Here is a 25,035-nt window from a genome sequence, read left to right on the forward strand (position 1 = left end):
TACAGTGAAGGGAGTTTTCAGTGATTAAAAAATAGCGGTGGGGGTGGGAGGGAGAGTAAAGGGAGAATGAATTCTGAATATTTTGAGTTCTCTGAAAATCAACCAGGTTGCCTTATGAGATGCTGAGCTCCCAGTTACTGGAAGTGTTTAAGTAGAAACTTAGATGGATGAGCACATGTTGAGGATAGTGAGCAGAATCTTGTTTCAGGTAGGGAATTTTATTGGATGACTCACATTGGCTTACAAATGGAATGCAAGCTAAAATGAATAGCAAACGCTGCCTGCACTGGGGACGGGGAGGGAGAGTCAAAAGGGTAGAGAATTTATATTTAGGAGGAACTTGTAGAGAATTTATATTTAGGAGGGACTTTTAGAGAACATCTTCTTCAGCCCCCTGATTATGGACAAGCTTTCTCTGGAGGATGATATGATTGGATTCAGTTGACTGGATGACAAATTCAGATTTTGTTTTTGTTTTTAACATCATTTACTAAGCCATTTCCTTTCCTGAAAGCTGTTTTTCCAAGTTATTGCTTAGATGCCAAGGAGGAATGAGGACAGGCAAATCAAGGAGCATGGGCTCTGATAATCTTTGGGGCAGTCTCTGCTCTCACTTCAGTTTGGATTCCCTGAAACTGATTTGGATTTTGTATAAGAGCCCTGGGATCTCCTTCACACCACCTGAGCCTCCTGTCCCATACACTGACACCTTAAACCATTCCCTCCTCCTATTTCTGTTAAAGGTGCTGCCACCTTTCAGTTACCAAGTCTCTCAAGCTTCAGGCCTTGGACTTGTAGCTAATTAACTGTTAATTTTAGGTTTGTGAGACTCTTTGTCCCAGTGACATTGACCATATGGTTTTTCACACTCAATTTCTCAACTCCCAAGATATTTTCACTGTTTCCTAAACCTAGGATTCTCTCCCTTCCAATCTCTTGCTCCTGTTTTTCTTCGAGTATCAACTAAAATCCCACCTTTCCCAAGACTTTCCCTGTTCCCATTTAATGGTATTGCCTTCCTTCTGTTGATTATCTCCAATTTATTTTGTATACACCTTTTTTTTCCCACTGATGTTTGTATGCTGTCTCCTCATTACACTTGAGCTCTTTGAGAACAGGAACTGCTTTTACCTTTTTTTGCCTTCTGAGTGCATATGTAGCCCAGTGGCTGATCTGTATTGCTGTTCTTCAGTCATTTACGGGCCTACTCTTCATGACCCAATTTGGGGTTTTTTTGGCAGACACTGAATTGGTTTGCCATTTCCTTTGACAGATGAGGAAAATGAGGCACACAGGCTTAAGTGACTTGCCTGGGTCAAATTTGGACTCAGGTCCTCCTGACTCCATGTTTGGATACATTTGGATACACAGTAGCACTTAATATTGTTGGGATTGACACCAGACCTCTCCCATCTGTTTCGAATCTTTCTCATTTTCTCCCTCTCCTTTTCTTTCTTTCTCCCCTCCCCCCTTCGTCCCCCTTCGATTTCCTCTCTCACTCTACCCCCTCACTCTCGCTCTCGATCTGCTTTTCTCCTCTCTCTCTCTCTCTCTCTCTCTCTCTCTCTCTCTCTTCTCTCTCTCTCTCTCTCTCTCTCTCTCTGTCTCTCTCTCTCTCTCTGTCTCTGTCTCTCTGTCTCTCTCTGTCTCTCTCTCTCTCTCTGTCTCTGTCTCTCTGTCTCTCTGTCTCTCTCTCTCTCTCTCTCTCTCTCTCTCACACACACACACACACACACACACACACATACACACTGTCTCCTCTTCTCTTTCTTTCTCCCTCTCCCTCTCCCTCCCCTTTCTCTCCTTCCTTTCTTTCCCTCTCCCTCTCTCCCACTCTCTTTTCCTCTCTCTTCCTCTCTCTCTTGTTTTTACTCCCTCTTTCCCTCTCTGTCTCTAAGTCTCTCTCTGCTCTCTTAGTCTCCCTTTGCCTCTCTCTGTCTGTCTATCTGTCTGTCTGTTTCTCTCTCTGGAAATCAGGGTTATGTGACTTGTTCAGGTCACACAGTAAGTGTCTGAGATCATATTTGAATTCAAACCCTCCTGAGCGTAGGCCCAATGTGCTATCTACAGCACCATCTATTGTTTTCTCTCCATTTACCAGTCACCACCCTAAATTCAGACCCTCATCACTTTTCACTTGGCTTTATGCAAAAGGACCTAATTGCTCACCTTACTTACAGTTTTTCTTTTCTCCAATCCAGAGATTAGACCCTTAAGTGATTCCCTTTGCCTCTAGAATAAAATACAAATGCTTCAGCCTAGAATTTAAACCCCTTTACAATCTATCTCCAGCCTATCTTTCTGAACACAATTTCCTCCTGCATGGATACTCTATGCCCCATCTATATAGCTTATTTGTTCTTCCTTGGATTTGGACTTCCATTTCCTGCCCTTTTTTTTTTTTTTTTTTTTGCCACTTCTTAGAATCTTGCTCCTTCAAGTCCCAACTCATGTTGGTACCTCCTATGAAAGGTAGGTCAATTCAGACCTTCCCCTGACTGCACTTCTCCCTCATTGGAGGAAAACTATCTCTTCTGGTACCCCTAACAATAAACACTCTTTAAATTATCTTTTATTGACTTATCCATATACAGTGCATACTGTGTTTATTCAGTAGAATATAAGGTCATTGAAGGAAGACATTGTTCTTCCTTTTTGCCTTTGTATCTTCAATACCCAACACAAGAGCTTTGCACGTGGAGATGCCTAATAAAGCTTCATTTATTCTTGAATTGCCTGGTTTCAGGATTTTTCATTACCATCATATTCAAAAGTAACCTCTTTGCTCAATATTATTCTTTCTTGGAAAAGAAGGGATGTTGATTCTTTGGGGAAGCTAAGTTGCCACTAGATCATGAATCCCAGGGACTCCTGGAGTCACACATAACCCCTCTCCCTCCCCCACACACAAAGAGTGACAGTGATATCAGTTCCCCTGGTTCCAATGATCATTTTAGTCCAGATGACTCTCAGATGACTCGTTCAGCCCTAAACTTGCCCTATACCTCTGATTTCCCATCTCCAACTGTCTTTCACAACATCTCAAACTGGAAGTCCCATGAACATCTTAAATTTACTATGTCCAAAACTAAACTCATGATCTTTCTCCCCTCTGATCATCCTTATTTCCCTTTTTGTCAATAGTAACATCATACTCCTAATCAATCACCCAGGCTCACAATCTAGATGTCATCCTCAACTCCTCATTCTTTCTCATTGCCCATATCCAATCTGTTACTAAAACCTTTCATTTCTATCTTCATAACATCTACAATATACAGCTCTATCTCTCCTGTTTCAATATATGTTAATTGATTGAGCAACATGCTGAAAGTGAATATGTTCACCTAGCTGCAGGATTCACTTCCATAGAAGCAAAGGAAGGGAATAAACATTTATTTATGAACACCTGTTATGTGCCAGGCTCTATGCTAAATTCTATACAAATATTATTTTATTTCAGTGGAATTGTGTCTGCTCTGGGATCCAGACTTCTTTTCTCTTCATCAAAGCCAAGTATGAGCTCTAGTGTGAGGAAAATAAGAAACCTTCCTCTCCCCTACTCAGAAAGTACCATTTCTGGAGAATGTTCTTTGAGGGGCAGCTAGATGTTACAGTGGATAGAGTACCAGTCCTGAAGTCTGGAGGACCTGAGTTCAAATTTGACCTCAGACACTTAACACTTCCTGGCTGTGTGATCCTGGGCAAGTCATTTAACTCCAATTGCTTCAGCAAAAAAAGAAGAAGAAGAAGAAGAAGAAATAAAGAAAGAGAGAAAGAAAGAAAGAAAGAAGGAAAGAAGGAAGGAAGAAAGGAAGAAAGAAAGAAAAGAAAGAAAGAAAGAAAGAAAGAAAGAAAGAGGGAAAGAAAGAAAGAGAGAGAGAGAGAAAGAAAGAGAGAAAGAAAGAAGGAAAGAAGGAAGGAAGAAAGAAAGAAGAAGAAGAAGAAAGAAAGAAAGAAAGAAAGAAAGAAAGAAAGAAAAAGGAAGGAAGGAAGGAAGGAAGGAAGGAAGGAAGGAAGGAAGGAAGGAAGGAAGGAAGGAAGGAAGGAAGGAAGGAAGGAAGAAAGAAGGAAAAGAGAATGTCCCTTGGAGAGGCTTTCCTTATCCAACCCTACCCTCTCTTCTGCAGGTGGTCATTCCTCTCTGCAGATGGAGGTAAATATCCTGAGTAGTAGGGTAAGCCATACTCAGACCTTGGACAGACTTCACCTTTCCTTGACCAAACCTCTCTTTCATTGAAGGCCCTTCTTTCCTCTCCCATCTAGGTTGATTGAAATTGAAATGGGAAATAAACTGTGGTGAAACAATAGAAATAACTAAGGGTCATCCAGATACTACCACAAGTCCCCCCCCCCACACACACACACACACTCTACAACACACACCCATAAACAAGCATGTTTTAATGCCTGGGATGTTCTTCCTTTACCTTCGTGGCTTCCTTCAAGAATCAGCTCAAGGATCACTTTCTGTAGGAGGCCTTTCTCTGTCTCCTACTCTCATCTTCCCTGTGATATTGTTAATGTCTTGTTTTTGTTGTTAATTCATTGTTTAGTTGTATTGGACACTTCCTGACCCTATTTGAGGTTTTCTTGGAAGAGATACTAGAGTAGTTTGCCATTTCCTTTTCCAGCTCATTTTACAGATGAGGAAACTGAGGCAGACAGGATGAAGTGACTTGCCCAGGTTCACACAGTCAGTGTCTATTACTCTAACTCAATTCTGGTACTCTGTCTACTGCACCACCCAACTGCCTTTCCTGTCATATTATCTTACATTTATATTGTATATATTTTGTAGTCAGTTATTTGTACATATCCCTGCCCTCATCTGAATATAAACTTCTTATGGTCTGTGATCATATTTTTCCTTTCTTGTGCATTTAACACAATGCCTGGAACTTATTAAATAATAATAATTTGTTATTAATAAGCACTTATTAAATTTTGCTGACCTGAAGAAAAGATTAGGGGAGTGTTGGGGTGGGAGGAGAAAGGGTCGTGGATGCTTTTAGAGATCCAAATAGACACCAAAGTGGAAATAAGCAAATGTTCAGAGTTCTAAGAATTGTTAAATTGGGGAAGGGTATTGAAAAGTTTAGGGGATGCTGCATGGTCCACATACCAGGAGATAACAGAGAAAGACAGCAAGAAAGAAAGCTAACCAGTAGTCTGTGTTAGATATGTGCTCTGTTTTTATTGTTACTGCCCAGGAGGCGCCCCAGGCAGGGGAGGACAAGGGAGTGATGGGCTCCTCCCCTGCCCACCAGCCCAAAATCACTCTCTGACTCTGTCTTCTCTCCTCTTCAGCATCTCCCACACCCTCTCTCATTCTCTATCTCCTGCTCCCACATCCAGCACCTTCAGAGTTCCTTCTTGCAGCCCCTATTTCCCCAGGTCCACCTTAGGGCAGGGGTGAGAGAACAAGGAAAGGACATTGGTTATCCCCACCCACCCACCCAGCAGGGGTCCAATCCCCCAGGTATACCACTGGCTTCCTGAGGGTGACCTATCTCCTCACCATGAATTAATGGGAGGAGAAAGGTCAAAGGACATTTATAAGGTGGAGATGAATTGTTCCAAGTCAGAGTATTCTACTCAAAAACTTGAACTTGGCTAGGAAGGCAGAGAGGAGGATCAAGGAAGCAGAAGGAAAGGATAAAAGGCTCTCTGCCCTCCCTGTGCTCCGGTCCCATTCCAGGGCACTAACTGGAGCAGGACAGACCCCTGTGTCAGAGGGGCAGCTAGTGCCTCTGCTACCTCTCTCCACAAGAGTAGGAGTGGGAGGGTGTAGGGCAGAGGGCCAAAGTAAGGCAAACATCTCACTGTGGGCTCCAACAAATCTAAGACTTCACTTCAACACAGGGGACTGCAGACACTCGGGGCTGGGCAGGGGGCCGTGGGAGGACTTGGCGGGAACCTGGCTGTGAGGAAGGAATGGATGGTGAGGAAGGCAGTGAGGAGAAAGCCTTCGGGGAGTCTCAGAATCAGTGGAAGCTGGTTTCAAGGTGGTGATGTAATGGGAGGCAGTCTTGGGCTGTGGGGGGTGCCTCTGGTAGCTTCTTTGCTTTTAGAGCACCTCATGTTGCTGTTGCGTAGCCTCACTGACAACCTGTGGGGAGAAACTCACTCAGCTCATCTCCTGTTCCCTCCTTCCCCAATCCCTCTAATTGGGCTGAACCAAAGCCCCGGCATCTTCAATCCCTCAGCAAGGGAAACCCCAAGAACGAACCAGCTGTGACCTAAGCAACTGACATTCAGACCAGCGTTTGTATGAAGTCCAGCTGGCCGCCCCCACTCTGCCACTTCCCCTCCAACCTCTGAGGCCAAAAGGGATGGAGAACCAGGGGTCATACTCACTTCTCCATCTCGGGTCTCGATGGTCTTGATCATCACTGTCTTCTTGGTATGTACCTCAGAGCCCCTCTGTTCAGGACTTGTCTCTGTAACATCACACATAAAATTAACTCAGCTCAAGTTTCCAAGATTTGATACCCACAGGCTCCTTCCCTTTATCCTGGTCCTCCTTTTTACAGCAACCCGTTTCTATCAAACTCCACCCCACCCTTGTCAGCACCCACCCCAGATTGGGTCCAGTCTGCCAGGAAAAATGTATCCTAATCCTAACTATCTGATAGATTTGGATGAGCCTTGAGTCTCAGGAGTGGTTGGGCTCCCAAGGCATCACTGTGACTCAGACCTGTGGCCACAGGGGCTCCAGGCTGGGGCCTAACCTGAAAGTCAGGGGAACCCCCGAGGGAATGAGTCAGCTCAAGATGCCCCCTCTCACTTCATTCCCTCTGCCGGTACTAGCCAATCTTGAACTCCTGGGACCTCCCCCCATCCCAGGAGCCCAACCCTTCCGCGTTTCCTTGGGGAGCCTATAGAGGGAGGTAGCTTTGCTCTCCCAGAAAGGAAAGTAAACTATGTGTCTATCATTAATTAATAATGTGTCTTAAGCAAGTTATTTAGTAGCTATATACCTCAGTCTTCTCATCTCTCAAATGGGAAAAACTGGAAAAACTCTTATTTTCTTTGCCTACCTCATAAGGTGGTTGTGATGATCTAATAGGGTGTCATAGATGAAAGAAATTTGGAAAGTACCAAGTGCTTTACAATGGTGAGGTTATTTGTTTTATAATATTCATAAGTCTGCTGTAATCCTACTTCAAATCTCCAGTCCCTTTAGGGTTTATGGCACTGACCAAGTACATGAGCTTCCTAACACTCCTAGATCACACACAAGGACTAGTAATCACATACTGAAAGGACTAGCTAACTAGTGTAGCAGGGACAACAGGGTCACACCTCCATCCCATATGTACCCACTAGCACATTTCTCTCTGCTCCTACTTACCAGATCCCAAGAATCTTCTCTTCCTTGGCTCCTATCCACACAGCGCCCTCCCTGATCTGTCTCCATTTCTACAGCTCCATCCTCCCCCTTTCCTATTGGTTGTCACACACACACACACACACACACACACACACACACACACAGCCCCATCACCTCCTACCACACCCTATGCTCCAGAATTCCACCCAGCCTTGGGCTGCTCCCTTGACTAACACACACACTCACCTCTGAAATTGAGGGCCGAGAAGCTCTGGATAGGGAGGTTGATCCTGAGGAGAAAATACCACATGTCCAAGATAGATTAGGAAATTATTTTTCTCCTATCTTTCCCTGGTTCTCCCTCCTCCAAGAACAAGTTTTCTCTTTCTCCCTGAAGCACTAGAAAGGCTGTTGGAGAACATCTAGTACAACAGCCTCATTTAACAAAGAAACTGAGATCTAGGAAGTGATCTAAAGGCGCTTTCTCCTCCATTCCCAACTACCTCTCTGGGCCCATAGCACCCTCTGCCTGTCATTCTATTCAGATACTGTTCAAAGGATGGATTTTGAATGCCAGTCCCAAACTGTGGACAAAGATCTAGGGGGTAGATTGAGGTGGACAGACAAATACCGTAGAAATTTGTCATCCTTGGAGGGATTACCACGGTCAATCTTTGACCCCATGAACATTCAACCATCTGTCACCAAATCAGGTCAACATAGCAGCCAGCTATTTCTATACATAAATGCAAATATAATGGGAATTTTAAAGTAAAGTGAAGAACCTCCAGTCTATGGATCAAAACCTGTTCTCAGGTTAATTTTATGCAGTTCATGGTATTAATTGGCTATTGACCACTTGTTCCTATAGCTGTAAAAAATGTTTTTAAAAAGCATTGAAAGGGGACAACTAGCCGGTATAGTGAAGAGGGCACTAGCCCTGAAGTCAGGAGGATCTAAGCTCAAATTTGGCCTCAGACACTTACCATTTCCTGGCTGTTTTTTATTTGTTTGTTTGTTTTTGTTTTTGTTTTTGCCTCAGCAAAAATAAATAAATAAATAAAAAAGCATTGACATTTATTTGTCTTTATCTCTCCCTGTCTCTCCCCCTCTTTCTTCCTTCCTTCTTTTTTGCCTCCTTCCCTGTCTGTCTGTCTCTCTCCATTTGTCTCTATCTCTATCCCTCTCTCTGTATCTGTCCCTCTCTCTCTCTTCCCTTTTGTCTCTGACTGCTTCTCTTTCTTTTAGACTATTGTTCCATTTGTAAACATGTGCCTCATCCCCTTGTATCTCTTTTAGCTACTACCCCGAAACTATTAATTTCACTTTTCTCTCCCTCTCTTCTCTATCTATCCTCTCTATCTTCTATCCCTTAGCCGAGCCTAATTTATAAAAATTATCTGTTGATTATAATTTTACATTCCCATTTTAAAAGCATATTATTAATTTCTTTCTTTAAAAATGGACTTAAGGCAGTTCAGTAGCACAGTAGATAGAGCATTGGTCCTTGAATCAAGAAAATCTGAATTCAAATTTGGCCTTAAATACTTATAAGCTGTGTGACCTTGGACAGATTATTTCACCTTAATTTGCCTCAGTTTCCGTATCTGTAAAATGAAGATAATAATATCTACCTCCCAGGATATTTATCATGATCAAAGCAGTTTAAAATTACAAAGTGCTTAGCCCAGTACCTTATGCTATACTAATGCTTGCTATTACTATTACTCTTATTAAACTATTTTAAAATTTTACTTTTATAGTACTCAACTATTATTTTCAGTAAATGAATCAGTGGACCTTGATAGAAAAAGTTTCTGTAGAGATCAAAAGTATACAAAAAAACAAATAAGATATTGGATTATTATTATTATTATTATTATTATTATTATTATTATTATCACAGAAGTTGATATTTATTTCTATGCCTTTTTTATAATATAAGTATGTATACATAGTCCTTTTAACATACTATAAATCTTTTGGACTTTATGATTTTATATATAATTTTATCATGAAAAAAAATTTTTAAGTTCCCTACTTCTCCATTAGCCTGTCAATATTGAGTGTCCAGGTCCAGTGCTTCAGTGAAAAACATCTATAAAAGGCCCCTAAATCAGGATGATTTCTCCTGAGACAAATTATAGTCATTGCAGCTCTGTGCTTTCTCTACTTTGTGCTGTTTTCCTGATCTTGCACCATGAAGAACACTATCCACTTTCAGCTTTTACTTTCAGATTCAATTCCTGCCTTCCCAGCTCTCCTTTCTGGAATAGCTATCTTTGTGAACACTTGTTTGTGACCTTGCCCTGGTTTTAGCTCAGATCTTGTTCAGGATCAATTCTTCTTCCCCTATTCCTGGTTCTTATAGTCTCCCTTGGAGTTTCAGTTTTCTCTTTTTCTAGAACAAGGGCAATCACTTCTAGCGCAGACAGCCTATGATTCGATCTGTTCATCATTCTTATTCTCTTCCTCTAATTTCCCTCTCTCTACTCCTGACAAAGACTGATATTCAGGACAGGAACTGGGTCTCTTCATCCCACCCACTTCACTCCCCTACCACTGTCCCTGGGCAAAATTATACATCCCATAGGCTCAGTGAACGGTCTCCAACCTTCCCCTCCCAGGGCGTCCCAGTTCTATCCCACCTGCTCTCCTCGCCCTCCAGTAGCTTTCTGTAGGTGGCAATTTCCACATCCAATGCCATCTTGACATTAAGTAAGTCTTGATACTCTCGTAGATGCCGGGCCATCTCATCCTTTAGGTGTCGGATCTCCTCCTCAAGCCGAGCGATGTTATCCTGGTAACCATTTGCCTCGCTGGCAAATCGATCCTCCAGCTCCCGCATCTGTCTCATCAATGAATCATTCTGGGGGGAGATGACCAGGGAAGAAAAGGAATAAGAGGTAGATAGGTAAGCTTCTGAGCTGTGGTCTTTAGTGGTCCAAGCAAAGAAAAGGGAACCTTAGTGTTTTAGAGGAAGTGATGTAGAAGGAACATAAGAGCTGAAAAAGTGGCACAGAATCATAATTATAATAACTTATATGCCTTTAGTGGTTTAAGATTTGCAAATGAGATGAGTTGGGAAAATAATCACACTCATTTTACAGATAAAGAAACTGAAGGCCGGGGGTAAAAAGATTCAGCCAAGATCATCCAGCTAGTTAGTGTTACGGAAGTCAGGTTTCTAGTACTTACAGTGCCTTTGAGTGCATCAATCTCACAGGTGTAAGACTGGATCTGGTGCCGGTATTCCATCATCTCTTGTTTGGCTTGTCTGAGTGCGTCATTGTTCTTGTTGGCTGCTTGGGTCAGGTCGGAGACCTGTGGGACACCAGGGATCAGAGGGTATCCATCACTCTCCATGAAGAAGTAAAGACTCTAGCCCAGGGGAAGTGATAAAAAAGAATTCCTCCCCCTTGAGTGAAGACCACTGTTTACCATCTTCTCTCAAAGTCAGAAGCTTTGAGAAGGGACTTGGAAGATAAGGAGCAGATTGGCTCAAGTCTACCCACCTTGGACTTGTACCATTCCTCAGCTTCAGAGATATTCTTGGCAGCAATGGTCTCATACTGGGCCCGGATGTCCCTAAGCGCGGCTGTCAGGTCTGGCTTAGATACATCCATTTCTACCTGGACTTGCTGCTCCTGGAGCTGAGCCTGGAGTTCACGGATCTCCTACAGAAGTTAGAAGATGGGCTTTGGATCAGATTTATGGACTTCCCTCTATCTTCCTCCCCCAAACTCTCCGTTTTTCCCCCAGCTGAGCAGTCTCTCCTAGATCCAACATCCCTGGGATAGGCTGAGTATGTGCTCCCCTGGGGAAAGGGAAGAGAGCTTACCTCTTCGTGGACTTTCTTAAGGAAGGCGATCTCCTCATTCAAAGATTCAATTCTGCGCTCCAAGTCAATTCGAGCCAGCGTGGCTGCATCCACATCCTGGCCAAGAGTTTGGGTGGGGAGAAGAAAGAGAACAACAGCTCAAGACACAGTGACCAGCAAAGGTCAGTCTGAAAATGGACAGGGTCATGGAGACAGGCCAGGGATGGGAGGGTCTCAGGGGAACTCAACTTACCGCCCTGAAAGCAGCCAGATTATTCTCAGCTTCTTCCTTCAGCTGGATCTCCTCCTGCAGTCTGGATGGAACACACAGATAGTCAAGGGAATGATGGATGGGGCAAAAAGGGCGGGGCTGCAGGCTCAAGTCCTAAGCAGCCTGGCTCAGGGGGCATGGGACACAGGGACAGAAGGATAGGGCTGAAGAGCTGACCAGGGAGGGGACAGACTAAAAATAACTAACACTTATATGACATTTTCAGGTTTATGAAGGGCTTTCCTCACAAGTCTATAGATAATATGGATATTATTATCCCCACTTTACAGATGGGGAACCTCAGGCTCAATATTTAAAGAACCAGTCCAACAACAAATGCTATAGCGAACAGACCCAACAATAAGGAGATTCTAAAAACCAGTCTCCTTTCCACTGTCCCAAACTGCTTCACACTACTACATTATATTTCTCTTTCTCATAATTTTGTGATGTAAGTTGTGCAAGCATGCCTTCATTTAATTGATTAGGAAAGAAGGTCAGGAAAGTTTTTGCCCAAGGTCACAAGTTAATCAATGTGAGGGCCAGGGCCTATCGATTCCTGTATTCTTATATTGTCCCCTTGAGGATGGGATTTAGGAGCTGGCATGGGTAAGGATAGAGACAGAGGGTACCATACCCCTCTTTTCACTTCCTGAATGGGAGGGTCCAAGGAGTGACTCTCCTACTGGATTTGTACCCCTCTGAGAAAGATGGGACCACATTGAGAGAGTATTCAGCTAGACTGCTAAGGAGGTTAGGGATAGGACTAATGGAAAATTGAAAAGCTAATATAAGAACCAAACTTCTTTTGGGTCCCACTGTTTTTAGCTTTACCACCTTGGCAAGCCCAACTTCCCCTATTCCCCCCAAACCATTCTTTAGACCACAGCCCTTCTCTATTCCCCCCTTCTTACCCTGGGCAATGTTTGTCCCATGTACCTTCTAGCATCCCTTGTACCCTTTATTCTCAAGACTAGGACAATCTCAGTGTATTTCCTTGGGCTCAGAGCACTAACAGTTTGACTCAGAGATTGAAGGATTTAGAGCAGTAAATAGCTTTTGAGATCATTTACTCCAAACTCCTCATTTTACAGATGAGGAACCTGGGGCCTGCAAAGACAAAGTGATTCTAGAAATTATCTGACACCAAATTCAATGCTTGTTTTACTACTGGGATACCCAGAGCTACCCAAAAGAAAGAATTTGTAGGGTGTTGGGGCCTCTTAAAGTGCCTGGGATGGGAGTAGGGAAAATATAGGTTCTTGGGATTTAGCACAGCTGTTAGCTTCCCCCAGGGAGCTGCTCAGAAAATCACAGAATGTTAGACCTGAAAGGAGGGGTGTCACTCCAAGATCCCTCCTAGCTCTAAATATATGATCATATAGCCTATGTTATTCTGACTGGCACCTGCCCAACACACCCTCACTAAGCTTATGATACATAAATTGGCAGAAAGGGTTGGCTTTAGGTTCACTAAAGGATGAAATAACTCAATAATAGAATTGAGGAGCTTTGTATCGATTTAAAATGGTGTCTAAGATATATGGATTAGTATAGAAGCATAGATTGAGTAGATTTGGAGTTGTATTAGACATCATCTTGTCCCACCATCTACAGATGTGGAAATTGTCCAAACTGGTTAAATGACTTGCTCAGGGTCACACCCCATCCTAGATATAGAACGAGAACTTGAACCTTGATTCCAACTGCTATATTCTTTCCACTGTACTAAGCTGCCAAGGAAGGGAATTCTACCCCAGAAGTCATAGGACTAGCTACTATTAACTACTAACAGCTAGGAAGTCTGCTGGGGAGACTCTTTGATCTGGAAACTAGTCCAAACTCAAGCTGATTCACTGGTCTTGATAATGATAACACCTTAATGGGGTAGAGTGGTTGGGAGGAGGCCCTGCCTAGGAGGCTCCTCCCTCTCCCCAGTTACAGGGGTTGGGAAATAGAGTGTGATTAGGGGACAAAATACCCTGGGCCAAAGAGCCCCCACCCCTACACTCAATCCCCCACTGCTCATACCTCTGTAAGCCCTTTGTTTTGAGATCAAATCCCTTAGGTATTAGGTTAGTCCCTGAGGACTAAGTCTTCCACTAACTATTCTCCACTTTCAGGGGTACCCCTGCTCTTTCCCTCTCCACCTCCATACCCAACCACCAACATGGATGTCTGGGCCCTTTTTAGCTCTAAAATTCTCTGAGTCTTTGAAAATGCTTTGGGTACTTGAGAAGGCAGTTCTCCAGAGCCTCAGTTTCTCTAGGCTGCCCCCACCCCCACCCCATCCTTTCCAGGACCAGACCCTCTCCCTGCCAAGCCCAGACAACCAGGGACAGGTGTCCCAGGAGCCAGCACGACGTTGGATAGAGACAAAATACTCTGACAGTTGAGACAGTATGGCCTAGTGGAAATGGGCAGGATTTGGAATCAGAAGCACTGGGACCTTTACGGGCACCCACTGGTGCCGCTTTATAATTGTGGGACTTGGAGCAAAACACAACCCCTGGGTAAATCAGCTTACTCATTTATAAAATGAAGGGGAGGAATCCATCGTCTCCTAGTTTAAAATCTGTAATTCTGACTCGAAAGTCTCTTCCCCTCTGCCTGGGCCTCCATTCCTTCTACAAAATAAGCCCTCTCCCAAACCCTCCTGTGGCTCCAGCGTTCGAGGATCCCCGCCTCCCCGAGTCCTAAGAGCCCATGCCCCCAGCCCCCCAGCTCCCAGCCCAGTCCCTCTCTCCTTCCTCCGTTCAGGGTCTAGTGTGACCTCGGGGGCCCGGGCAGGGAGCGGAGGGGGGCCGGGGCGCGGTCACCTGGCCTTGAGCCGCTGGAGGTCGTCCAGAAGGTTGTCGCGCTCCACGTCCACTCGCGCGCGCTGGTTGGTGAGCACCTCCACCTGGCGCCGCAGCTCGCGGAGCTCCTCCTCGTAGAGCTCGGCTATGCGCGTGGGCTCCCGGCCCTTGAGCCTGTTCACCTCGGCGGCCAGCACCGCGTTCTGCTGCTCCAGGAAGCGCACCTTCTCGATGTAGTTGGCGAAGCGGTCATTGAGCTCTTGCAGCTCCACCTTCTCATTGGTGCGGGTGGTCAGGAACTCCTGGTTCACGGCGTCGGCCAAGTTGAAATCCAGCAGCTCGCCCGCCCCGTAAGAAGAGGCGGCGGTGGCGCGGGGCACCCCCAGGCGGCTGCTGCGGAAGGCCCCCAAGCCCCCGGCTCCCCCGGAGCTGCGGGACACCTGGTACACGCGGGAAGACACGGAGCTGGAGGAGCCTTTGGAGCCGAAGGCCGCCCTGGGGAAGGAGGGCGAGCTCAGCGGGGAGCCCAGAGAGAAGTTTGGGGCCCCCCCAAAGGTGCGCCGGTAGGAGGACACGCGCTGGCTGGAGGAGTAGGACTGGCTCATGGTGGCTGGCAGACCCGCTGGACAGCTGGAGTGAGGATGTGCTGAGGGGGAGACAGGGCCCCTCGCGGAGGCGGCTATTTGTATCCCTCCTGACATCAACCCCCTACCCGCCCCTCCTCCTGACAGCTGCAGGATCCCACTGTCCTGCCAGCAAAGTTCCCTGGCCCCTGAGTGGGGGAGGGAAGGCGAGACAAAGCAGGGCGGGGGAAGGGCTCCACACACCAAACTCATCCCCACTGAGGCCTCCCCTAGAGCAGAGGCAGGGACCCCAGGCTGAAGAAATGGCAAGGCTTGGAGGCCCTGGGATGGAAAAGGAAACCAAAGTGGAGCAGACTCTGGGCTCAGTCCCCCCATTCTTAGCTGGGAGAGCTAGCCTTCTCCATTACAGAGAGCAAAGAGTGGAGACAAATAGTTAGGGAGGCATCCATCATACTGAGACCTACATAAACACCCCAGTAAGGAGTCTGAGCTTCATCACAGGCCAGTTCCCGCTCCCTAAGACACCCCTTTACAGAGCAAAGGAAAGTAGAAGGAAGGAGTAAGGATCCCCATGATAATGAGAGGAAGCATCTCAGCCCTGATTCTGGGTTTCATCAGGACCAGCCCTCTCTATAACAAAGTCTTCTTTCAGAAGCCCCTGATTGCATCTTCTCCCTCTTTGGGGACTAAATTGGGGATCCCACCTGGAAAATGGTCTGTGATTCTTGGAGATATGTCCCTCCTTCCTCCTGACCACAGAAAGCTGAATAGCTATTATTTCCATGTCCTTTCCTCAGAATGAGAACTGAAAGAGTTAATAGCTACTGTTTATATATAATACTTTATATGTGTTGTTGTTGTACAACCTAGAGGTAAGTGCTCTTTTTAGTCCTACTTTGTTGTTGCTGTTTGTCCTTTGTCCATGATATCAGGAAGGTGATGCTGTGAGATGCAAGTGACTCGTATTTAAGTGAATACGGCTGTACAAGGTCACCTGCCTCATTTTCCCCTCCAGAGCCATCTGAGGTCCAGTGGCCAGAGACAGATCAGAATGACTAGAGATGTCCCTTCATGAAGTTCTATTTTACAGATAAAGAAACTGAGGCTGGGAGAGGTTCAATGATTTGCCCAATGCCACGCATCTAAATGTCTGAGGCTGGATTTGATCTCAGGTTTCACTGTTTGAAGGTCTCGTTCCATTGATGCTTAAGATAAGGCTGAGATCTAAAGACTAGAGATCCTCTCTTCTACCAGGCAAAGAATGAAGGAAGCTAACCCAGAGGTTACCACAATGGATGGAACCCAGGACCCCAGAATCCATTCAGTTATATGGACTGTGGGTACATGTCAGAGAATTGTGTCTCAGTTTCTAGTCTTGTACTTTTCTCCCTGGACTTCTCTCCCTCTTTCCTTATCCAAACCCAGGATTGGACTGTTTATATTCTGAGTGGTATAAACAACAGGGTGATTTCTCAGAGTAACGACCTGGCCTGATATCAGTAACCAAATTAGCAATTACCCTATAGCCCTTGCATTCCTTGCCTCAGAACCGATACCTTCCTCCTTCCCCAGGACCTCCTCCTGCCCACCACCTTAGACCTATTTTTCTGATCCATACCCCTTGGCCATTTCCTCCCTCCCCAAACCAGCAGCAACACCCTGACACATACATCCCAGGGGTTTGTGTATCTTGTTCGGAGCCTGCTTGTCAGACTCGGCCATGTTCCTGGCAGCAACAGCTGCCAACCCTAAATACCAGAGTTGGGCCATAAGGTATTTATAGAGAAGAGAATGCGGCAAGCCTGGAACATAGGAGCCTGGGCATAGGAAACAGGAGAACAGTGAGAGGCTGGTGGAGGAGTATAGGGAACTTAGGGGCTTGGGGAGGGGGAGCCAGAGGAGGGAGGGACTGGAGGTCACTGAGAATCCAGTAAAAGTGTAAAAGTCATCATGACTTGCTGTGACAAAAGTCCAATGCACTTTTTAATGCCAAGACTATATAGTATTCTTGAAGAGATGGGACTTTCCAAAAAGTTCAGTTACACACAATGAACTTTTCCCCTCCCCTCACCCAAGTCCCATTAATAAAAATCTGTCATGAATAGCATTTCCTCCAATAAACATTCCTGAAATTGCTAAGTGGATCTGTGTGCCTCTAGATATGTCCTTTGGGTGTGGGTATCCTTCATATCCACACATTTAGAATGTAAATTTCTAGTGGGCATCAAGAGAATAATAATAACATTGATCAATGGGTCAGTGATATCAAGGTGAGCACTCCCTACACTAGGACATCCATTTCTGCTAGTCTTGTTCATGGCCTCTCATAAATTCTCCTTCAAGAATCTTCCGAGCACATTGGAGGGCTTACCCCACATAGTTTTCCATTTGGTGGGTACAAATGCAGACCTCAGTTGTCATCTGTCATCTCGTGCTCTTACTATGTGACTTGCCCAACTCCTTTTCTGAATGTTTCCTTGATTGCAGCTTTCATAACTTTTCTTCCTTCCTTCCTTCCTTCCTTCCTTCCTTCCTTCCTTCCTTCCTTCCTTCCTTCCTTCCTTCCTTCCTTCCTTCCTTCCTTCCTTCCTCCTTCCCTCCCTCCCTCCCTCCGTTTCTCTCTCTCTCTCTCTCTCTCTCTCTCTTTCTTTCGTTCTTTCTGGCAGTCAGGATTGAATGATATGCCTAAGGTTACACAGCTAATAATTGTCAATTTTGAAGGTCACTTTTGAACTCAGATCCTCCAAACTCCACGGTTGATATTCTATGCACTGTGCCACCAAGCTGCTCCCATTTTTTCTCCTTTTTTAATTCAATATTTTTTTATTTTCTAGTTACATGTAAAATAATGTTTTTACATTTTTTCTGGTTATATATGTACATTAATTTTTTAAATACACATTTGTGAATCATGTTGGGAAAGAAAAATCAGAACAAAAGGGAAAAACTACAAGAAAAAAAAAACAAGAAATAGGAAAAAAAAGTGAACATGGCATGTGTTGATTTACATTCATTCTTCATAGCTCTTTCTGAATGCAGATGGCATTTTCTATCCAAAGTCTATTGGGATTGTCTTGGATCACTGAATTGCTGAGAAGAACCATGTCTTTCATAGGGAATCATCTCAAAATCTTGCTGTTGTTGTATACAATATCTTTTTGTTTTGTTCAACATCAATCCATGTAAATCTTTCTAAGACTTTCTAAATTCAATTTGTTTGTCATTTTTTATAGAACAATAATATTCCATTACCTTCACATATCACAACTTATTCAACCATTCCCCAACTGATGAGCATCCATCGTTTTCCAATTCTTTGCTGCCACAAAAAGAGCTGCTATACATATTTTGGGAGTGTGAGTCCTCTTCCCTCCTTTATGACTACCTGCTCCTTTTTAAATATCTTTTCTTGCATACAAGCCTAGTGATTTGCTGCTGCCCACATGTACCTGCTATGTATGTATCTGTCTACTGTCCTTTAGGTTCTTCCACAAGATGATTTTTCAGGATTCATGATCCATGATTCTCAGCCTTATAGCCTTGCAAGGGACATATTGTATTTTTTTTAAGTATGTGTGTGTGTGTGTGTGTGTGTGTGTGTGTGTGTGTGTGTGTGTGTGTGTGAATGCATGTATTTGGGTGGATGTGGGGGTGTGTGGGGGTATGTGTGTAGAAGTAGTTGAAGCTCACTAAAAACCCTGAACATGTCCTGAAAAGCAAGCCAATTCACTCTCCTCTTTCTTGTCAATTTGGCCCCATCCATTGTCCTTCTATCGTCACTGCCCAAGATGTAGGGGACTGACCTAGCAATTGGCTTCCCATCCAGCTGCATATCATATCCTTGGAGAGTTATCACTTTCATCCATTTGTCTTTTTTTTCCCCTTACACAAATTGCTAGGTCAATCTCTTTTAGGTAGCTAGAGAATTCACTGAGGAAGTTCAGTGACATCCTGAAGCCTGATGTAATCCAATGCCTTCCACAAACACCAGAAATCTTTGAAATCTATAAAAAGCCCACTCTAGTAGATTTAGACATGAAACATCTTCTATAACAATGATAAGCATGTTTCTCCCTCTTTATGCTTTGACTGATATCAATAATCACAGGATTATTTTTCCATTTAAAAAAATTTTTATAAAAGCTTTTTATTTGCAAAACATATGCATGGGTAATTTTTCAACATTGACCCTTGCAAAGCTTTCTGTTCAAAATTTTTCCCTCCTTCCCCCCATCTCCTACCCTAGCTGGCAGGTAGTCAATACATGTTAAATATGTTTAAAAATACATGTTAAATCCAATATATGTATACATATTTATAGTTATCTTGCTGCACAAGAAAAATTGGATCAGGAAGGGAAAAAAACTGAAAAGAAAACAAAATAAAAGCAAAAATCAACAGAAAGAGTAAAAATGCTATGTTATGTTCCACACTCAGTTCTCACAGTCCTCTATCTGGGTGTAGATGGCTCTCTTCATCACTGAATAATTGGAACTGATTTGAATCATCTCATTGTTGAAAAGAGCCACGTCCATCAGAATTGATCATCATGTAATCTTTTTGTTGCCGTGTATAATGATTTCCCAGTCCTGCTCATTTCATTCATCATCAGTTCATGTAAGTCTCTCCAGGCCTTTCTGAAATCATCCTGCTGGTCATTTCTTACAGAACAATAATATTCCATAATATTCATATACCATAATTTATTCAGCCATTCCCCAACTGATGGGCATCCAGTCAGTTTCCAGTTTCTGGCCACTACAAACAGGACTGCCACAAACACTTTTGCACACATGGTTCCCTTTCCCTCCTTTAAGATCTCTTTGGGATACAGGCCCAGTAGAAACACTGCTGGGTCAAAGGGTATGCACAGTTTGATAATTTTTTGGGCATAATTCCAGAATGGTTGGATCTATTCACAATTCCACCAACAATGCATCAGTGTCCCAGTTTTCCTGCATCCCCTCCAACATTCATCATTATCTTTTCCTGTCATCTTAGCCAATGTGACAGGTGTGTAGTGGTATCTCAGAGTTGTCTTAATTTGCATTTCTCTGGTCAATAGTGAGTATCACGGGATTATTTTGATAGTGTTTTATTTTTCCAAATACATACAAAAATAGTTTTCAGCATTCACCTTTGCAAAACCTTGTATTCATAATTTTTCTCCCTCTCTCCCTCCCTTTCTCTTCCCAAGGCAGCAAGCAATCAGATACAGATTAAATATGTACAAACATATTTCTATTTTCATCATGCTGCACAAAAAAAATCAGATCAAAAGGAAAAAATATATAAAAAACAAAAAAAGCAAACAAGCAATAACAAAAGTTGAAAATACAATGCCTTAAACCACATTCGGTCTCCATAATTCTCTCTTTGGATGTGGATGACTTTCCATCACAAGTTTATTGAAATTGTCTTAGATCACCTCATTGTTGAAAAGAGCCAAGTTCATCACAGTTGATCATCATATAATCTCGTTGTTACAGTGTACAATGATCTCTTGATTTTGCTTCCTTTATTTAGCATCAATTCCTGTAAATCTTTCCAGGCTTTTCTGAAATCAGCCTGTTCATCATTTCTTATAGAACAATAATATTTTATAACATTCATACACCATAACTTATTCATTCATTTTCCAACTGATGGGAATCCACTTAATTTCTAATTCCTTGACATTACCAAAAGGGCTGCTACAAGCATTTTTACATATGTGGATCCTTTTCCCTCTTTTATAATCTCTTTGGGATACAGGCCCAGTAAAGACACTGTTGGATGAAAGGATATGCAGTTTTATAGCCTTTTGGGTATAGTTCAAAAGAGCTCTCCAGAAAAGTTGGATCAGTTCACAACTCCACCTATAATGCATTAGTGTTCCAGTCTTCTCATATCCCCTCTAATATTTATCATTATCTTTTCCTGTCTTAGCCAATCTGAGAGGTGTGAAGTGATACTTCAGCATTAATCATTGGATGACTGAACCAAATTATTTCTATGATTATATCTATAAAGCAATTTTATATCATATTAACACATATATAACAATTGACTTTAGGAGAGTTCTTTTTTAAAGTTATTGACACATTTTGTTTTCATACAACAGATATCCAACATCCAAACAAATCCCCTGGAAAATCTATTTCTGAAAAAGTTAAAATATAATTCACAAAAAATAGATATATCTCTTAGCTAACATTGATAGCTAACCATTGTATTTGATCAAAGTTTTGTTACTTCTCTATATGGACATTATTCACACTGTGGTAGTAATTTTATAGACACACACATACCACATATATATGAATGAATGGATGTATACACAAATATATTTATAATTATGTATAATTTTTACTCTGCATATATCACATCCCATCTTCTCATGTTGCATCAAAGCCTTCATATATGTAATAGTCTGTTATATTTATATAACACAGTTTGTTCACCTATTCCTCAATCATTGGACATATTTCATTTCCAGTTTTTCTAATTACAAATAATGCTACTATTAAAATTTTGTACATATGGATCTTTTCTAACTGTCACTAACATCCTTGGGATAAGTCTCAGTAATGGAATCTCTGTGTCAAAGAATATGGAGAATTTAATAATTGCGTAATTCAAAATTGTTTTCCAGAACTGCTAAGCCAATTTAGGAGTCCAACACTGAGCAGAATAATAACAACTGATACTTATCATCAGTATTTGCAAAGGTTTTTACTTTATCTACTTTGATTTTCTCAACCAGGCTTGTGAGATAAGTACTACAAATACAGATGAGAAAACTGAGGCTCCAAAAATTTAAATGACTTTCCCAGAATCACACAATAAGCATCTGAAGCAAGATTTGAAGCTAGATCTTCCTGGCTTCAAGTCCAGCATTCTATCAACTCTACCAGGCTGACTTGTGAGTATGATTTGCTAATTTTTTTTTTATCTTTTTTGTTAACTTGGTGGGTGATAGGTAATACCTTGGGATTGTTTTAAATTGCATTTCTCTCATTAGTAGTGATTTTGAACATTTTTCATATGGTTGTTAATAGTTTATGGTTTTTTTTTCCTTTTGAAAACTTTCCATATTCTCATCTATTGGGAAATTATCCTTCTAAATCTGATTGACTTATGACAATTCCCTACAGCTTTTTCATGTTAGAAGCTTATCAGAAATACTAAATGGAAATATTGGTTTTTTTATCTATATTTTTCTTTTGATTTTCAATATATTGAGTTTATTTGTTCAAAAATTTTTGAGTTTTACATATTTGAAATTGTCTATTTTGTCTTTAGTGATCTCTCTCTGCCATGTCTGGTTAATACATTTCCCCCTAGAATAGTCAATGTTGAATGAGCTATGTAAAGATGTGCCGATCCAATTATTCTGAAAAGAAATTTGGAATTATTTAAAGAAAATATTAAAATATCCATACATTTTCAATTCAGGGAAGCTATTGCTGGGGATATGCCCCAAAGATGTCAATGATTAAAAAGAAGGATTTCACAAATTCTAAAATATTTAAAGCAGCATTTTTGGTAGGAGCAAAGAAATGGAAAGAAAATAGTTGTCCATTGATTGGGAAATGGATAAACAAAGGAACATACATAAATATAATAAAACATTATGGGGCTAAAGGACTGATATGAAGAATACAGAGAAGCATGGAAAAACTGAACTGATATAAAGTGAGTTAAATAGAAATAGGGAAACAACATACACAATGACTACAATAATTCAAATAGAAAAAAAAATCACAAAACTATTGTTTTGTTGGAATGATGTGAGGTTAGAATGACCAAGCTAGATGCCAAAGAAGAGATATGAAAAAGTCCTTCCCGCCTTTCTTTGTCCAGGTGGGAAAATGGGAACACTACAGAAAATATTACATTTTTAAAACTATTGATTAATTGAGTTAAACTGTGTTTGTTTATTATTTTTCTTTTCTATTTTTTTCCCCCAAAAAAGGTCTCAAAATAGGAGAAGGAATATATACCAGGAACCACAAGTGCTGAAAAGAGTTGTTATCAATGATTTGTAAAAGAATGTTTCCCCAGCCAAAGCTGTAAAAGATAAAACATTTTCCCCTTGTGAAAAAGTTCTTAAGGCCATTCTACAAGACAAAATATATATTTTTTAAATTGCCTTTGAGATATATTGAACTGAACGTTCAGTGGACATCTTAAGCTCAACATATCCAAAGCAGAATTCATTCTCTTTCCCCAAAAAAATCTCTGCCCTTTCTACATTTCTTACCCATGCAACGGGCAACACCATCCTTCAAGTCCCGGAGGCTCACACTCATCCTGGACTCCTCACTATCTCTTATCCTCCTCCTCCCCACCAAAGGTCAATGTCTTCCAGTTCACCTTTACAAAATCTCCTCGGACACTGTCACCACTCTAGCTAGTGTAGACCCTCATCACCTTATGCTTGGACTATTGCCATAGCCGCTGATGGGTCTTGGTGCTTCAAGTCTCTCCCCACTCCAATCTACCCTCCATTCAACTACCCAAGTGATTTTCCTAACACATACAACTCAATAAGCAGCAGAAGCTCCCTATCACTTCCAGAATTAAATTCAAAGTGTTTTTTGGTATACAAAGCTCTTTATAAGCTAGAACTATAACCTAGAAGTAGAAAACTACTTTTCCAATTTTCTTATACCTTATTTTTCTCCATGTATCCTTTGATTTAGTGACACTGGTTTCCTGGCTATTCCATAAACAAATTTCTCAATTATTGGCATTTTCTGTAATTGCCCCCCATGCCTGGAATACCTTTGCTTCCCATCTCCACCTCCTGGCTTCTCTGACTTCCTTTAAGTTCCAATCAAAATTCCATTTTCTGGAGAAAGCACTTTACTTGATTTCTTGATTATTTCTTGATTATTAATCTCTTGATTATTTCTTATTTATCCTGAATATAGCTTGTCTGTACAAATTTGTACACTTGTGTGAGCTCCTTGAGCACAGGAACTATTTCTTGCCTCTTTTTGTATCCCTCATGCTTAGCACGATGTCTATAAACAATAAATGTTTATGGACCCACCGATCAATCAAAAAAAAAAAAGATGCTATTATAACTTTCTACAAAAACTTTAATCTATTGCCTCATTGTAGTGCGATGGTGAGCCTATATTCTCCGAACACTGACCCAATAGAGGAACAGTTCTGGTAGTTTCCATAAAATTAGTAAGGCTTCTGGTGACCAAGGGCTAAATTAACTCAGTAGGAAGACATTTATTACCACGAGTTTGGCCGCTAAGTGATGTATTCTTTGTTTATGGAAACCATGAAACAAATATTCAACTTGATTGACTCTCAGTCTTCACAGATTCTTCGGCGATGGCGACAATCTTAAAATTATCTATAAAATTTATTTAACTATTGGTGCTCTGTATTGCAGCTTCTTTGTATAGTGATAAATAAGTTCCTACACTTCTGAAGGAACGGAATTATATCAATATGGACATTCTCATGATAAAAGAAACCAGAAGATATTAGAAAGTTTGCACTATGTGGAAAGACAGTTCACAGATTCATCCAAAAGAAACAAATTAAGATGCTGATAGAGTTGGTTTCCTGGTGTGCCCAAAGGCAGCAAGAAACAGTGTTTCATGGAATACTTAGTCATACTGCTTTGGAGGGCTCCCTCTCAGTGTGTTCAAAAAGGCCACCGTGGAAATAATTGTAATTTATGTGCCAGCATCTGTTGCAGAGGATGAAGATGTATAGAACAGCTACAAGGCACTTGACAAGATTATCCAAAAGAATATATTCTTTGATTCTTAATGACTTCAGTGAAAAGATAGACATCATTATGGATAGTAAAAAAAAAAAATAATAGCTAATATTTATATAGTGCTTACCATGTGCCAGACCCTGTGCTCAGCAGTTTGCAAGTGTTATCTCATTTAATCCTCACAATCACCCTAAAAAGGAATTTATTAAGTAAGTATGAAGTATTTATGGGGTAGCTAAATGACACAGGTTTAGAACACAAGGTTTGGAATCAAGAAGACTTCATGTTGTTCAAATTCAACCTCAGATCTGTACTAGTTGTGTGATCCTGGTCAAGTCACTTAATTCTGTTTACTTCAGTTTCCTCATTTGTAAAATTTAGCTGGAGAAGGAAATGGCAAAACACTTCAGCATCTTTGCCAAGAAAACCTCAAATGGGATCACAGAGAGTTGGATACAACTGATAATAAATCAACAAGAAGAAACATTTATCA

At 42.0% G+C, this 25,035-nt stretch overlaps 1 protein-coding gene and 1 long non-coding RNA gene across 2 annotated transcripts; one reads left to right on the forward strand and one right to left on the reverse strand.

Moving 5' to 3' along the window:
• Positions 1–5,171: 5,171 nt before the first annotated feature.
• Positions 5,172–14,898, reverse strand: DES (desmin). The gene is made up of 9 exons (XM_051983492.1): positions 14,247–14,898; positions 11,410–11,470; positions 11,178–11,273; positions 10,852–11,013; positions 10,535–10,660; positions 9,985–10,205; positions 7,583–7,626; positions 6,361–6,443; positions 5,172–6,112 (listed from the first exon to the last, which is right to left on the reverse strand). Exons 1-9 carry the CDS (start codon positions 14,828–14,830, stop codon positions 6,071–6,073), a joined length of 1,419 nt encoding a protein of 472 aa, XP_051839452.1. The 5' UTR covers positions 14,831–14,898; the 3' UTR covers positions 5,172–6,070.
• Positions 14,899–21,545: 6,647 nt separating this feature from the next.
• On the forward strand, positions 21,546–24,189 carry LOC127557752 (uncharacterized). Its single transcript, XR_007952617.1, has 2 exons — positions 21,546–21,713; positions 22,767–24,189. It is a non-coding gene; the product is annotated as an uncharacterized LOC127557752 (long non-coding RNA).
• Positions 24,190–25,035: the final 846 nt, after the last annotated feature.

Source organism: Antechinus flavipes, chromosome 3, assembly GCF_016432865.1.
Source record: "Antechinus flavipes isolate AdamAnt ecotype Samford, QLD, Australia chromosome 3, AdamAnt_v2, whole genome shotgun sequence".
NCBI lineage: Eukaryota > Metazoa > Chordata > Mammalia > Dasyuromorphia > Dasyuridae > Antechinus > Antechinus flavipes.

Excerpts from the sequence above, each read along its gene's own strand:
- DES (XM_051983492.1), bottom strand. The coding sequence starts at position 14,830 with ATGAGCCAGTCCTACTCCTCCAGCCAGCGCGTGTCCTCCTACCGGCGC. Across the intron at positions 11,471-14,246 it reads CTCCAGCGGCTCAAGGCCAG|ACTGCAGGAGGAGATCCAGC; the intron begins GTGACCGCGCCC and ends TGTTCCATCCAG. Across the intron at positions 7,627-9,984 it reads CTGGAGGGCGAGGAGAGCAG|GATCAACCTCCCTATCCAGA; the intron begins GTGGGATAGAAC and ends TTTTCTCCTCAG.